This window comes from Canis lupus, chromosome 7, assembly GCF_048164855.1.
Source record: "Canis lupus baileyi chromosome 7, mCanLup2.hap1, whole genome shotgun sequence".
Taxonomy (NCBI): Eukaryota; Metazoa; Chordata; class Mammalia; order Carnivora; family Canidae; genus Canis; species Canis lupus.
The window spans coordinates 62719065-62734453 of record NC_132844.1 but is presented as its reverse complement, the minus strand read 5'-3'; the positions used below and the strand labels follow the sequence as shown (position 1 = coordinate 62734453).

General features: G+C 38.0%; 1 protein-coding gene across 13 annotated transcripts in view; it reads left to right on the top strand.

Moving 5' to 3' along the window:
* NFYA (nuclear transcription factor Y subunit alpha) overlaps nt 1-15389 on the top strand; it is a 29538-nt gene that overhangs the window by 7762 nt on the left and 6387 nt on the right. For 4 of the 13 annotated variants that reach the window (XM_072833113.1, XM_072833109.1, XM_072833111.1 and 1 more), the window contains exons 2-8: nt 254-401; nt 2209-2295; nt 5104-5250; nt 11649-11780; nt 12013-12118; nt 13803-13969; nt 15086-15259. In XM_072833113.1, the coding sequence (XP_072689214.1) occupies nt 327-401; nt 2209-2295; nt 5104-5250; nt 11649-11780; nt 12013-12118; nt 13803-13969; nt 15086-15259 (888 nt within the window). In that variant the 5' untranslated portion in view covers nt 254-326. The remainder of the gene's footprint in view (nt 1-253; nt 402-2208; nt 2296-5103; nt 5251-11648; nt 11781-12012; nt 12119-13802; nt 13970-15085; nt 15260-15389) is intronic. The other 9 variants (XM_072833114.1, XM_072833110.1, XM_072833117.1 and 6 more) reach the window with 8 other exon arrangements.

The window sequence follows — 15389 nt, the reverse complement described above, 5'->3', positions numbered from 1 at the left end:
TAGTATTTGAAAGGTAAGGCTGCCAATAAGAAATAACTAAAAGCACTTCCAAGACATGTGAAATGGCATTATGAAATTGTTGGCATGAGCGTGCCTTGTCATCCTAGTTACAAATGATATCAAAAACGGACATTTCCTATTCTCTTACCTGTTGACTTGGGAATAAAGCACAACAATAAGTTATCAATGTCAATCATCTGGTGAGGCTTTTATTAACAATCTCACTTAGTTTCTTTCCCAACCTTTCTAATAGGAGTGCATTTCGCAGTCTTCTAGGATCTCCTGAGTGAAACTCACTGTGGACAGGATTCTAACTTGGAGGGATCATGGAGCAGTATACAGCAAACAGCAATAGTTCGACAGAGCAGATTGTTGTGCAGGCTGGACAAATTCAGCAGCAGGTATGGAAGTAAAACTGCTTTAAACAGCACAGTAATGGAGCCCAGAATGGCACCACCTACATGGGGAATTATTTAGAAGTACCAAATCTTATGAATAATAGGTCTGGTGACTTGTGCCAGAGTGCTTTTTTGAAGATTGGATTTGTTGCGATTTCTCTCATGTTCCATGTGTTCCGAGCTCTATATACAGTCCATGACCATATAGAATTTGCTCTTTTGGGGAGTCTGGTTTAACACTGAATTGCTCATTTCACTTTGCTAAAGTCAAAACCTAGAGTGTTCTCAGATGGAAATTTGGAGTTTTTGGGGTTTTTTTGAAATCATTTTTGTTGTTTTCCTTTCCTCAATTAAGCTAGCTTTGTGATCTTTTAAAAAAGGCTTTGGCCACCATGGATAAACCAAGATTGTTAGCATCTAAGAAATCTCCTGTTTTTTTATTTGATCCGTCATGGTGCTTATTTTGAAAATTCTAGTTCAGCATTAGGTTGATACTTAGCCACTTTTATGAATAAGCACATATGAGAATGGAACTCCCTGTTGGCTTACTCTTTAAAAAGATAGATTGCGGGGCAGTCCGGGTGGCTCAGTGGTTTAGCGCCGCCTTCAGTCCAGGGTGTGATACTGGAGACCCTGGATCGAGCCCCACATTCAGGTTCAGGCTTCCTGCATGGAACCTGCTTCTCCCTCTGCCTGTGTCTCTGCCTCTTTCTCTCTCTCTCTCTGTCTCTCATGAATGAATAAAAAAAAAGGAAAGAAAGAAAGAAACCATGCTTTTGAAAATAAATAAAAAGATTGCTTTCTTAGGTTTATACAGAGATGACATGTTCTGATGCTCTGTACCTAGCTTTTTATTTTCATGAAAGTTTACTTGTATTTCTCCCACGAAGAAAATACATTTATTATGTATCACTTTGACCTTAGGCCAAGACTGGTGAATGTTTCGTTTCCATGAGGGAACTTAGATAATACAAAAAAGTAGATGGTCAGGAGTACAAAGGCTATTTTGATGATGAATTGTTCTTATTTAATGATCAAAGAAAGGAGCAACTCTTGATTAAAAGATATTAATTATTTAAACTCCTTCATTGGCTTTTCCTTCCACATAGCTGCTGTGTCTCTGGTAGCTTCCTTCAACTGCCTCCTTAGGAAAGGGGATTCCACAAAGGGCCCTCTATTCACACCACCCCCTGATGGATGAAGTCTTGTTTGGTCAGAACTTAACCATTAAAGGATATAAAAATTAGGTTAAATCACTGAAAACATTGCTTCTAAGGTAAATAAGTGAATACAAATAATCTTAGTTTGGGAACATGAGAGCAGTGACCAACATGAAGATGATTTTGGTTCACAGTGATTGCTTTATTCTCCTATCTGGCGATTACATTTAAGTCCCAGAAATTCTTCATTTTGGCTTCAAAGCTGTAAAAACCTGGTAACTTTGTTTTTGTGAACTCATTTGAGAAAATAAAAAGAGCATTAAGATAACTTTAGGCAGAAGGATCAAATGCTTATTTCTGGAGGGAATGATTGCATTAAAAAAATTTGTGTTAATGATGACAACTATTGTTTTTGAGTCATGGAAATGTGTTTTGAGTTTCACTATGGGGACAAAGGGCTAATATCTTTAATCCTGTTACCTACAACAAAACAGTTTCAGCATAGGGAGGCTGTACAGTTTGAAAGTCCTCTGTTGGGTGGGGCTGTTGAAAGAAGACTCCCTCTCCCACAGGAGGTAAGGTGATCTCATGTCTTGAACTATACATTTCCTTCCTGATACATTTCAAGCTCTTCCTGTTCCTGTTCTCAGCAGCAGGGTGGTGTCACTGCTGTCCAGTTGCAGACTGAGGCCCAGGTGGCATCCGCCTCAGGCCAGCAAGTCCAGACCCTCCAGGTAGTGGTGCCCTCTCTGATTCTCTGTAAGCACTGCATGAAATTCTCCTGTCTTCATGTCTGGTGCTATTTGTGGTAGGATCTCAAAGAGGAATGACAAAGTCAGTTGCATGTTTCTGATGCTGTTAACTTGTCTTTGAGGCTTATAAGATTCCAGTTTCCTTGTGTTTCATGCCCAGTCATGCAGTGACCCCAGTATCAATTTTCTGAAAATTAAATTTGGCTCTTGTGTTTCTTTGGGAATACCCGGGAAGGAAATGGCATAAGAGACAGTAAGAAATTCTTACAAGTGGCATTAGAATCTATTTAGAGCCCAAGCTGTATAATCAGGTTGCATGGTAAAATCTGTGGACTTGTATTTATAATAGTGGAATAAAAAATAGCTAGGGTTAGATTATGCTTTATTTTTGTTGAAAGGGCAATTTAGCTGCATAATAATCCTTGTACTTGGCAAGGTGTATCTAATCAATAAATCTGTTAATCTCTTAACTGCTGCCTTTTCACTACCCTTCCTAGGAGACCATGACCTGTTTTATTACTACAGGCAAAGATTACTCTATACCTCTTATTGGACAGAGGTGGAATTTGCTTTCTATAAGTCTTAGGTATTATTGCCACTATAAAAATTCTTACTTCACCAGAGCAGTTCCCTAACATTATGTATGGCCAAACTAAATATCCTAAGGTGGAGTTATATTTTGCCCGGTTCCTATGTAAAAATGAGAGTAGAAGCCTAAGTCTTTTCTGTGTCTGCAGGTTACTTTGATTAAAATGACTATTTTTGAGAAATTGGCAAAATTTAAATCACCCTGCCTTTTTTCCTCCATTGAATGGAAATGATTCAAAGTAGGAACTAGAATATAGAACAGGCATCTCACTTCAGTGCTGCTAAGCATCTGGCAGTTACCTGCCCCTCACCGTAATCATTTCACCCTAACCTTTGAGCCCTACCCCCGACCCCATATCTGCCACCAGTAGTGTCTGATGATGAGAAGCAGTCAGTTCTGAACATAAATTAGGCTAAAAAAAAGATGAGCTTGTAGGTACTCCCAAACCATGTTCAAATCTCAGAGTTCAACAGCTTGTTCTTCATGTTTTTCATGCTTGCTTCATCTTATTGATACATAAAACAGTATTGTCATTAACCATTTGTGGAATGGGAATGTAACATGCTCTTAACTGTATGGCTTCTTGTCTGATGCATGTGTCCTTGTAATCATTCATATGTTGTAAACACAGTGGGCTCCTTGGAGTCTCAAATGGTTTATCATGTGCACATTTAACATATTAGTGATGGGAGAAGTTCAAGATGATGGGTAGCCAGAAATTTATGAATAGTTGAGCCTTAACACTTTATGTTTCTTACTTATAGATTTTAAGAAAAATGGGGACAACTTTATGGAAATAATGAAAACCTTTCCTCTAGGGGTCTCATTATGTTGGAGAATTTTTAATACTTCTTTCAGTTACTCATTTAATAAATATTCAGAACAATTCTTTTTGATGGAGTATATGCAAACATTGGTGTAGCAAAGGGAATTTAATTTGATAAGGAAAGGAGAAAGCATGAGAGAATCAGATTGTAAAGTCCTTTAAAAAATAAAGTGGAATTTTTCAATGAACAGTTTATAAAACTTAGGATTTAAAAGTTCCTGAAGATTCTGATGCATTTGGTGGTGGTGGTGGTGGTACTGGTGAGGAGGGGGCCTTAATTTCTAATCTATCATCTAGGGAATATTGATCTTTTAACCAGTTACTGTTACTTGAACACGCTTTTCAATGGCATTAAGAATGAATATTTTAGCCCTATGAATATTCTTGTGTTCTGTTACAAATAATTCCTTGAGACAAAGACAGGATCTGGAAATGAAAGTTTTGGACTTGGAGCTATTCTTTTGAACATTCCATTTCATTTCTAACATGGTTTGTTTTTTTTGGCTTCCAGGGTTCATTCAATTTAGTGCTAGGTATTTTTATATTGGGACTCAAGATGTTATAGAGCATATATAATGCTCTGGCTTCTAGATTAAGCCATTTACTCATAGGAGCTTGGAAGTTGGGAGGTTTTTGGTACACTTGAGTGTACTCCCCAATTTATCACTATTTCTGCTAAAAACAAAACAACTATGCAGATATTGCAGGGTCCAGTGTGAGGAATTCCACCACAGAGTTTTAAAATTGACCAGAAGATATTTCTAGGACTTCTCTAGTGGGCTCTTGAAACAACCACAGGACTAGAATTCCCAGAGTGAAATGGAGGGCAAACGTTATATATTTCATTTATGCCTGAGAGACTATGGGGAGAAAGGGTCTTCTGCTTAAACTTCCAGAGCTGCTTGTTACCCAGCCTCCTGGAGTCATTGCTAGGTAGTTTGATTTATTCCTTCCAGGTTATTTAGAATTTGCACTCAACCACCATCACCACCATCAGCCCTCCCTCTCATTGCCTCCTCTCCAAGCTTCACAAGAAACTATTCCTGAATCTTAGTCTCAAAAAGCACATAGTCTGGATGTTTTGATTAAGTGCTTCTCATGGATTTAGCCTGTATTTGATGACAAATACCTTATATCTTCTGAGACCCTGGGTATATTTCATTATATCTGACCCTAAAGTATTCAACTTTGCATTTGGTCAAAGAGTGTTTTTGAAGAGGGTAACTTGAAAACAAGAACTTGAGACATATTTTCTTAGTTTCTCTTCTATCTTTTCCCGCTTTACGAAGGCAGCAGAATATTTCCAGTGATTATCTTTTGGGAAAAACCATTTTTGTATCTTACATTATTTCATTGTTTTTACTTTATTTCCTTCTAGGTCCAGGGGCAGCCATTAATGGTACAGGTCAGTGGAGGCCAGTTAATCACGTCAACTGGCCAACCTATCATGGTCCAAGCTGTCCCTGGTGGACAAGGTCAAACCATCATGCAAGTACCTGTGTCTGGGACTCAGGGTTTGCAGCAGGTGAGCAATGCAAAAAATGTTTAGACAATATCAGAATAGATGTCTGAAAGAAGAGCTTGTTCGAACTATTTGTTGATTTGACATTTAACTGCCACCCTACATTCACAATTAGACGATTTTCTACTTTTGTACTATCAGGGATAGAAAGCAGAACTGTACAGAAATTGGATGTCTCTGGTGTAAGGACTGAGATGTTGGGCATGATCTTGAGTCAGTATATAAAGAATGCAAAAAAATAAGAATCTAGTTTAATAGAAGTAATTCATTGCTTTGATCTTTGTTGGAACTTCTGGCAACTGAGGGAATTTACAGTGTGCTTTGGAAATTATTGTTTTTGGTTAGAAATGTTATCCTTTCATCTCTTTGCAAGTGATTTATAATTTGAATTATCTAGCAAGTAATGAACAAGAAAATACTTAAGTGCAAACCCATCACACACTTAGAGCAAAATGTATAACCCTTAAATACTTTAAGAGAACTAAAAAATGAATGGTATTTCTCTTTTGAAGTGAGGAAAAGAAAGGACAAAATAAGCAAAAAATAGGTTAAAATGAATGAAGTAGAAAATTAATAAAAATGTAGAAAGGGTAAATAAAAACTGATTCTGTAAACAGACCACTGAAGTAGCTAGGTAAATCTACGGGAAAGACCAAATCAGAAACAGAAAACAAAGGTAAACGAGACATGCAGCTTGGTGACATCAAAGTTTTAAAAACTAGAAGGATTGGGATCCCTGGGTGGCGCAGCAGTTTAGCGCCTGCCTTTGGCCCAGGGCGCGATCCTGGAGACCCGGGATCGAATCCCACGTCGGGCTCCCGATTCATGGAGCCTGCTTCTCCCTCTGCCTATGTCTCTGCTTCTCTCTCTCTCTCACTGTGTGCCTATCATAAATAAATAAAATAAAATTAAATTAAATTAAAAAAAAAACAACTAGAAGGATTTTTATTGAGTTTGTAAAAATTATAAAGAGTTTATATCCAGTGCTGGGGTGGGTGTAGAGAAAAGGAAACACTCATTATTATTGGTAATTTCAAATTCTGAAGGCATCTCACTATTAAATACATAAATATAAACCTTTGATACTTCTGCTCCACTTCTGAGAATCCATTGTGTAAGAAAAGCATCTGTGTACAGGGAAAAATGTACAGACCTTTATTGCAGCATTGTACTAGGTGTACTAGGAAAAAAAAAAAAAAAGGTACCCAACTGTCCATTCCATCAATAAGGATAAAGAAATGGTTGAATACATCATACTGCATATGTTCATATATGGAGCATTTTGTCCTTGTTAAAAAAGATGAAGTGTTTACCGGGTGGGTAGTCGATATTGAAGTATTTTTAGTGAAAAATAATTTGCACAGAAATATACTATGTGATTTCTGTAATGGATAGCTGAACACTCATGGGTATATATGTTTATGTGCACAGAAGTGAGGGCAAGGGAAAATTATTAACCTTTTAGTATATCTATATTTTAACAATTAAAATGATCACAATGATTTAATTTTTCTGGAGGAATTTAATGTAAGTTGAAAAAACCCAGCCACAATCACACTACTTGATAACTCTGAATTTTATATAAGTCCTTAATCATTTTATGTACACTTTGGGGGCATAATTATGCATATAGTTTTATGTGTTTGGTAGTGTTTTAGTTTGCTTTTATTAAAATTTAACTTACTTCCACATCATTTTCTTACCATTTTTAATCCCTTCATAATGATCAACCAATTTGATGAATCAGAATTTATAATTTACAGAGTAATTGTAAATTACTGGGATTTTTTGTACTGAGATTTTTTGTCTGTTTTGCTTTATTTTTAGTTTTTTGCTCTGATAGGTAAGGTTACCATAACTGTATTTGAGTGTGATTGCCTTATTTTTCAGTTGAATTCTTAGAGTAATTTCTTTGGAGTGAGGGGATTGTTTGAGTAAAGGGTAAGATCATTTTTAAGGCCGTTGGCATATTTTTGCCAAGATAGAGTTGTAGTTAGGATTAAAAATAGTTTCCACATTGCTCCATGCATAAATGTATGAGGCTTTAAATATATTTTGTGTGTGTGCTTGCTGCAGTGTTGTACTGCTGTTTCATTTCTGTCCCTTTTGTTGCCTCCTCTCCAGTCCCTTGCCACACCTTCCCCTCCACTGTTGAATAGAAACAGTGTGTTACAACGCTAGCAACAGTGTACTGTGAGTGTAGTGACCTGACTTTGATTCCCAAGTCTGCCATTAAACAAGATTTCTGATCCTGGCCAAGTCATTTGATTATCTGTGTTCTCATCCAAAAATGAAGTTTTTATATCAAGTAATGTTTAGGGTTCATTCCAGCTCTAAATTCTTTGATTTTATGGGGAGGTTTTTTTGGTCTTTAGGAGACTTTGAAAGGGTTATTTCTTTCATTCCCTTCCCTCCAAGTAGGACTGTAACTAATCAAACCATGCTGAAGAGATTCTTTTCTGTTAATATGTATAAAGCTCTAGGTATGAATCCATTGCATCCTTTAAAATGTTTAAGGTTGGGGATCCCTGGGTGCCGCAGCGGTTTGGCGCCTGCCTTTGGCCCAGGGCGCAATCCTGGAGACCCAGGATCGAATCCCAAGTCGGGCTCCCGGTGCATGGAGCCTGCTTCTCCCTCTGCCTGTGTCTCTGCCTCTCTCTCTCTCTCTCTCTCTGTGTGACTATCATAAATAAATAAAAATTTAAAAAAAAAATGTTTAAGGTTTCAATCCCTTTTTTACTAGAAGTTGCTTCTCATCAGTGTTTTTTTTATCAGTGTTTTTTGAATAACCATTTCTTTTAGAAGAGTACTCCTTAACCTGTTTTTTGTTTTGTTTTGTTTTGTTTTGTTTTTATTGCATGCTCTATATTAGAATTCCACTGAAATCTGTATCCCCGTAGAAAAGGTACAGGTGTCCAGATATATGCTAAATCTGTGTATAACTTTAGGTTAAGGTCCCTGGCTTAATACAGACAGGGGAACCAAAGTATAGAGTGAAGAAATAAATCCAGGAATATTGAAAGTTGATATATAACAAAAATAGTATGAAATATCAGGGAAGAAGTTGTCTAAGAATGACATAGAAAAAGAAAACATGGTTTTCTCATACTCATACTATATACTCATATACTTGGTAGATTTGCAGGTTTAAATGTAAAAAAGCATACTTAGAAACTTAGATTTTAGGGGTACCTGGGTGGCTCAGTGGTTGAGTGTCTGCCTTTGTCTCAGGTTATGATCCTGGGGTCCTGGGATCGAGTCCTGCATTAGGCTCCCTGTAGGAAGCCTGCTTCTCCTTCTGCCTATTTCTCTGCCTTTCTTTCCGTGTCTCATGAAATAAATAAAATCTTTAAAAAAAAAAACAAACTTTGATTTTATTTACAGGAGAATTTTGTTTATGTCATAGGGTATAAAAGGATTTTTTTAAAGATATAAAGACCAAATTGATGTGACTTTTTTAAAATAAAAATTTGTATATATCAAAATATAAATAAAAGACAAGGTACAGATATGCAGAAGGTATTTTTTTAACACACATAACTTGGATTGTATCCAAAATACTTGAAAAATATTTATGTATTGATACAAAAATAATAATCTAGTAGAAAAATGGGCAAAGAATATGAATAGATGGAAAAGGAAACCCTAATGACTAATAATAGGTATTCTTTGCTGTTTGAAACCCAGATAGGAATTAGATTCAGATAACTAAATAAATTTGTTCACTTATTTTTGTATTAGCCACTATCTAAATGTCAACCATGAGGCAAGTATTTGGAAAAAGTAGTCAAGACCCAGGTAGAGGATTCTGGGGAGATGGCAGAACAAGACATACCAGGAATCTGTCTCCCCACCTACCCAGTAATTGCATTGGCAAAATCTGTCTGACATAAACTATTTGGGGACTCTGGAGTCTATTGAAAGCTTTTTACTTCTAGGAGAAAGCATAGACTTCTGTTGAAGGTAATTTCAGTAAGTTTGAGCACTTAGCACAATAGCAGCTACCTAGCACCCTAGCAGGCAGTTGCATGCAGGTCTTTTTTTTTTTTTTTTTAAGATTTTATTTATTTATTCATGAGAGACAGAGAGAGAGAGAGAGGCAGAGACACAGGCAGAGGGAGATGCAGGCCCCATGCAGAGAGCCCGATGTGGAACTCTGTCCCGGGTCTCCAGGATCACGCCCTGGGCCGAAGGCGGTGCTAAACCGCTGAGCCACCCAGCCTGCCGGCATGCAGGTCTTAAAGCAGCTTATGTGGGCAGCTAATAGGAGCCAGGGTGAGCAAAATGGACCTATCCTCCAAAATCAGGGATCACTGATGGCTGCTTCTGATTGAAGGTGCAGGCGAAGGAGGCAGGCAGCCTGTGTCATCCATCATCACACTTCCCACGCTGTTGTAAGTCCCTCTCCCTCCAGCAGAAGTGATGGACTCCTAGAGAATTATAAAAAGCCAACAGCCTTCCCTGCCCCCTTCTTTTTTCTCTTTTTCACCCTTTGAGAGCCAACACCCTTCTCAAAAGAAGCTGAATATATGGGAAAATCAGAAAAGGACTGCACATTCTTGGGGACAGACAGGCACAGAAAAGACATGAGAAAGTCTTACCTTTATGCCTTAGTCTGATTTTTTTGGCACAGAGACTGCCTGCAACAGTCAAAACAATAACTAAACCTTGGGAAGGGCAAGAATCTGATTGTCACAACTATAACATTTTTTGACTTAATACGCAGTTTCCAACAAAAATTGTAAGGCATATGAAGAAACAGGAAAGTATGGCCCATTCAGAGGAAAAAATTAATCAATAGAGGCTATCCTTAAAAAGATTTGCTGTTTAAAAAAAAAAAGATTTGCTAAGATAAGCACTTTAAAAATAACTGTCCTGAAGATGCTCAACTACAAGAAGATGTTGAAAAAGTCAGGAAAGCAGTGTAGGAACAAAATGGAAATATCAATAAAGAGATAGGAAACCTGAAAAGAAACTGTGGCACTGATAAGCACACTAATGGAAATGAAAAATTTACTAGAGTCAGGGCAAATTTGAGCAGATAGGAGAAAGAATCCACGAATTTGAAGATAAGGCAATGGAATTGATTGGGTCTGAGGAACAGAAAGAAAAAACTTTGGAAAAAAGTGAACAGAGCCTAAGGAAACTGAGTTCACTATCAAGTGTGTCAATAGATGCACTGTGGGAGTCTCAGAAGAGAAAGAGAACGGGGCAGGGAGAATGTTTGAAGAAATAATGGCTGAAGATTTCCCAAATTTGATGGAAAGACATTAGGATGAACTCAGAGACCCACAGCAAGACACATTATCATCAAACTTAAAAGCCATACATGGAGAACCATGAAAGCAAGAGAGTAGTGACTTGTCACCTACAGGGGATACTCAATAAGATTTTTAGCAGATTTATTATCAGAAACTTTGGAGGCCAGAAGGCAGTGGGCTAATATATTCAGTAGATTGATCATATGTCAGGTCACAGAGTAAGTCTCAAACTGCATACAAAGTATCTTCTCTGCTCACAGTGGGATGAAGTTAGAAATCAACAATAGAAATAAAAGTGGAAAATTAACAAATCTGTGGAAATAATCAGTGGATCAAAGGAGAAATTACATGAGAAATTAGAAAATATGAATGAAAACAAAGACCAAACATTACCAAAACTAATAGGACATTGCAAAAACAGTGTTGAGGGGGAAGTTGATGGCTGTAAGTGCTTACATTAAAAAATAAGAAAGATTGACAACCCACAACTTAACCTGGAGACTTAGGGAATAGAAAAAGACTGAATTAAGGCCAAAGCTGGCCAAAAGAAGGGGGAAAAATGAAATAGTAGAAAAACAATAGAGAAAATAAAAATAAAAGTTCTTTGAAAATAATAAAATTGACAAATCTCTAGTGTTAGAAACTAAAAAAGAGTCTCATGCCAGCATGGTTATATATCATCTTTTTTATTTTTTTTTATTTTTTTTTTTTTTAATTTTTATTTATTTATGATAGTCACACAGAGAGAGAGAGGCAGAGACACAGGCAGAGGGAGAAGCAGGCTCCATGCACCGGGAGCCCGACGTGGGATTTGATCCCGGGTCTCCAGGATCGCACCCTGGGCCAAAGGCAGGCGCCAAACCGCTGAGCCACCCAGGGATCCCTATATATCATCTTTTTTAAAACTGACTTTGATTCCTTAAATCATCCTGTATCTAGGCAGCAGCTAAAATTCCCCCATTGTTTTGTAGATGAAAAACCACTTATGTCTAATTTATAATAGAGAGCAGAATGAGATTATTTTTTTTCCTCTTCAGAGCCTTTCTTGTTTTCTAAAGGAATTTGGGTAACTAAGATTCCAGGACCGAAAGAAACCAGTGCCAGCAGGGTACTAACCTTTCTCTGTGTTCTCTTGCACAGATACAATTGGTCCCACCTGGACAGATTCAGATCCAGGGTGGGCAGGCTGTGCAGGTGCAGGGCCAGCAGGGTCAGACCCAGCAGATCATCATCCAGCAACCCCAGACAGCAGTCACTGCTGGCCAGACCCAGGTAATTCCTTATCTCTGTCAACACAAGAGCACTGTCAGCTGATTTGGAAGGGTCAGACAGCTGAGCCAAATACTTCCCAGGTAGTAGAAATAGGGAAAGAAAATATCAAAAATGTTATTGTTGTTATTGTTGTTGTTTTCTTAAAAAGAAGGGTCCTTTAAAAAAAAAAAAAGAAGGGGTCCTTTGTGGTAGCTTTGGAGTCTATTAAATTGTCATGATCTATTTCCTTCAGACACAGCAGCAGATTGCTGTCCAGGGACAGCAGGTGGCACAGACCGCTGAAGGGCAGACTATTGTCTATCAGCCAGTTAATGCAGACGGCACCATTCTACAGCAAGGTAAGTGTGCCTGTCCATTTCTGTAGGACTTTGAGGGGCACCTCTTTTATCCTTGGAGCAAATGACTGCTTCAGAAATACTGTGGTTACCTCTGCACAACATACTTTTAAACAAAATCTTTTTAAATCTTCATTGATTGTTTTGTTGTCATTCATACGTGACCAGTATTGGTAACATTTGTTAGGCATACCTACAGTGGTTGTGAAAAGGCTGGTCCTAGAGATTTATTTAAGCTTTTGAGCCTTTCTGGGGGAAAAATATTTAGAAATAGAAGATTGGAAATAGTTTTATTATTGGTATTATTGGTAGTGGAAGAGAGAGATCAAAGTCAAATTGGCATTTAGTCTCATTGCTACTTACAGATTTTTTTTTTCTTCTGTTTTTTTTTTCTTGTCCACTTTATTATTAATTTTTGCCCAAAAGACTTCTTATGTTCCTACTATGTATGCAGCACTTCACTAAGAAAGAAATTTTCTTCTCAGCCTCTAATCTATTACGAGAGATATATATGTGACCAAATAAATGCAGTGCAGAGTCTTTATAGAGGTGTGTTCTAGAAATAGATAATGCATAAATATAGGAGCAATGAAATCTGACTTGGGAGGAGAATGGACTTCAGAGAAGAGGAGGTGGCTCAAACTGAACTTGAGAGCTTTTGGAAGCATCTGTCAGAAAACTAAATTGGGAAAGGACATCTCAGAGTAGGAGTAAAAGTTTTACTTATGAGGGGTACCTGGGTGGCTGAGTCAGTTGGCTCAGGTCATGAGATCAAGCCCTACATTGGGCTCCAAGCTGGGCGTGGAACCTGCTTAGGATTCTTTCTTGCCCACTCCTCACCCCCACTTACATACACACCTGCTCTCTCAAAAAAAAAGAAAAAAGAAAAAAAGTTGACTTCTGATTAAAATTAGCAGTATACAAGCTCCAGTGAGTACAGTAAGTGTGTGCTCCTGTGATTCAGGAGGAGGCTTGAACTGGATTGAGCCCAGGCAGGGGCTCAAACCAAAGTGTTTAGTTGAATTTTAAATTTTCTTTTTTTTTTCTTTTTCTTTTTTTTTTTTTTTTTAAGATTTATTTATTCATGATAGAGAGAGAGAGAGGCAGAGACACAGGCAGAGGGAAAAGCAGGCTCCATGCTGGGAGCCTGACGGGGGACTCAATCCCAGGACCCCAGGATCACGCCCTGGGCCAAAGGCAGGTGCCAAACCGCTGAGCCACCCAGGGATCCCCTTAAATTTTATTTCTACAACAGTTTGAGGCATTACCAATTTAGGATAAATAAATTATATATTTATGATATTTATAAAACTTTCATCCTCAACAGATTATTCCTGTAAATAAGAACAGTGGGTACAGCTGAAGTCAGATTGACCCTTAGAAGTGGAGGCCTCCAAACTTTCTCACCAGCCATTGAAAGCTATTATTGGGATACCCAGGGAGGTATCCACTTCAAGGATAATTTTATCAGATCTGGAACCCAGATAGTGAATAGAAAATCAAAGATAGTGATTACTTGGATTACATGCAGCAAACCAGGCAGAGAGTAGGAGAGGCTCTCCCTTTGTGCTGTTTAGTATGCTTTTCCAGGGTAAATAAGTGTGTGCCAGATAGAAGAGGGACTAACTGTGTTCCCTTCTTTCTGTGTACCTGTTTTTTGTTTGTTTTATGTTTTATTTTCTTAAAGTTACAGTCCCTGTTTCAGGCATGATCACCATCCCAGCAGCCAGTTTGGCAGGAGCACAGATTGTTCAGACAGGAGCCAACACCAACACAACCAGCAGTGGGCAGGGGACTGTCACTGTGACACTACCAGTGGCAGGCAATGTGGTCAATTCAGGAGGGATGGTCATGGTAAGAAAATGCATTCTTCACCTTACCACTCTCTGTCATTTATCTTTCTGTATATTTCTTTGTCATTGAATATTTTTTTGGACTTGCAACTTGATGTCTTTCATAAAGCTTATTGAAAATGCTGACCCCTTGGGATCAAATTGATCCTTAAGGCACTTACAGAGGTCTGCTTTTGCAAGAAACATTACATTGAACTATATAATTCATTCTGAGCACCTACTATGTGCTGGGGACTATTCTAGGTGCTAGAGATACAGCAGAGGATAAACAGAAATACCTGCTTTTGAATAATTTTATTCAGAATTCAAATAATGAAGACATAGACTACTAATCTTTGGGAAATGGGAAATAAATTGCCCACAGTGAGTGAAATAAGAAGCTCAAAATTAGATAGCAATCAATAAAGAAACCAAAAAAAATGTATGCTACAAAGACATTGGGAAAATAGGGAAGGAGAGATGAGTAGTGGTGTGAGCAGAGGCCAAGTCCTCCTGTCCAAATTGGATGTCAGTGCACAGTACCTAAAATGAGTAAATTAAGGACAAGTAATAGAAGCCTGCGCACAGAGGTGGAGGAAGCTACCAGAAGAAAACAACATCCATTCAACACATCATAGTTGGGAAGGGAATGGGGCTTGGGAACCTGTTACTGATTTCCTCTTACATTTAGTATGGTGTTTTTAGTTTTAGTTTGTTTAGAAAAATTAGGATTGAATCAGTAAGTAGTTAATTAAATTATGTAACCATAAGCATTTGGGTCAATCTCTGCCAACCTACCTTTGTACTGTTTCATTATTTATAATTACTCTTCCTGACCATTAGATGGCAGCAGACTTTCCTAGAAATGGAGCCATACATAGGTGGACCAGAATTTGGACATGGTTGTGACATTCGTCAGTGGGGCTCCTTGGCTCCCTATGACAAAATCTTCTGGAATGTTGGTTTAAAATGCAGACCTTGAGTGTTAATGTTCTCCAGGAATCTGCATTTAACTAAGTATTCTATAAAAGCTACTCTTTGTAGCATTTAGAAAAAAATAATTTAATAGGGGCCAAGAAAGAGTTTCCTTTGTCTTATATGCCACTATTTAATAACCTGTGGTTTTCTCTTCACACAGATGGTGCCTGGTGCTGGCTCTGTACCTGCTATCCAAAGAATTCCTCTCCCTGGGGCAGAGATGCTCGAAGAAGAGCCTCTCTATGTGAATGCCAAACAGTACCACCGTATACTAAAGAGGAGGCAAGCCCGGGCTAAACTAGAGGCGGAAGGGAAAATTCCAAAGGAAAGAAGGGTGTGTATAACAACTGAAAGAAGAAAGAGAAAGGGCAGGGACGTACTTTTGAAATTACCTTTTATATGGTTTGTCTCCTTGAGCACCTTCCAAACAAATGAAAGTAAATAGAAGTTATCTTTTGTTAAAG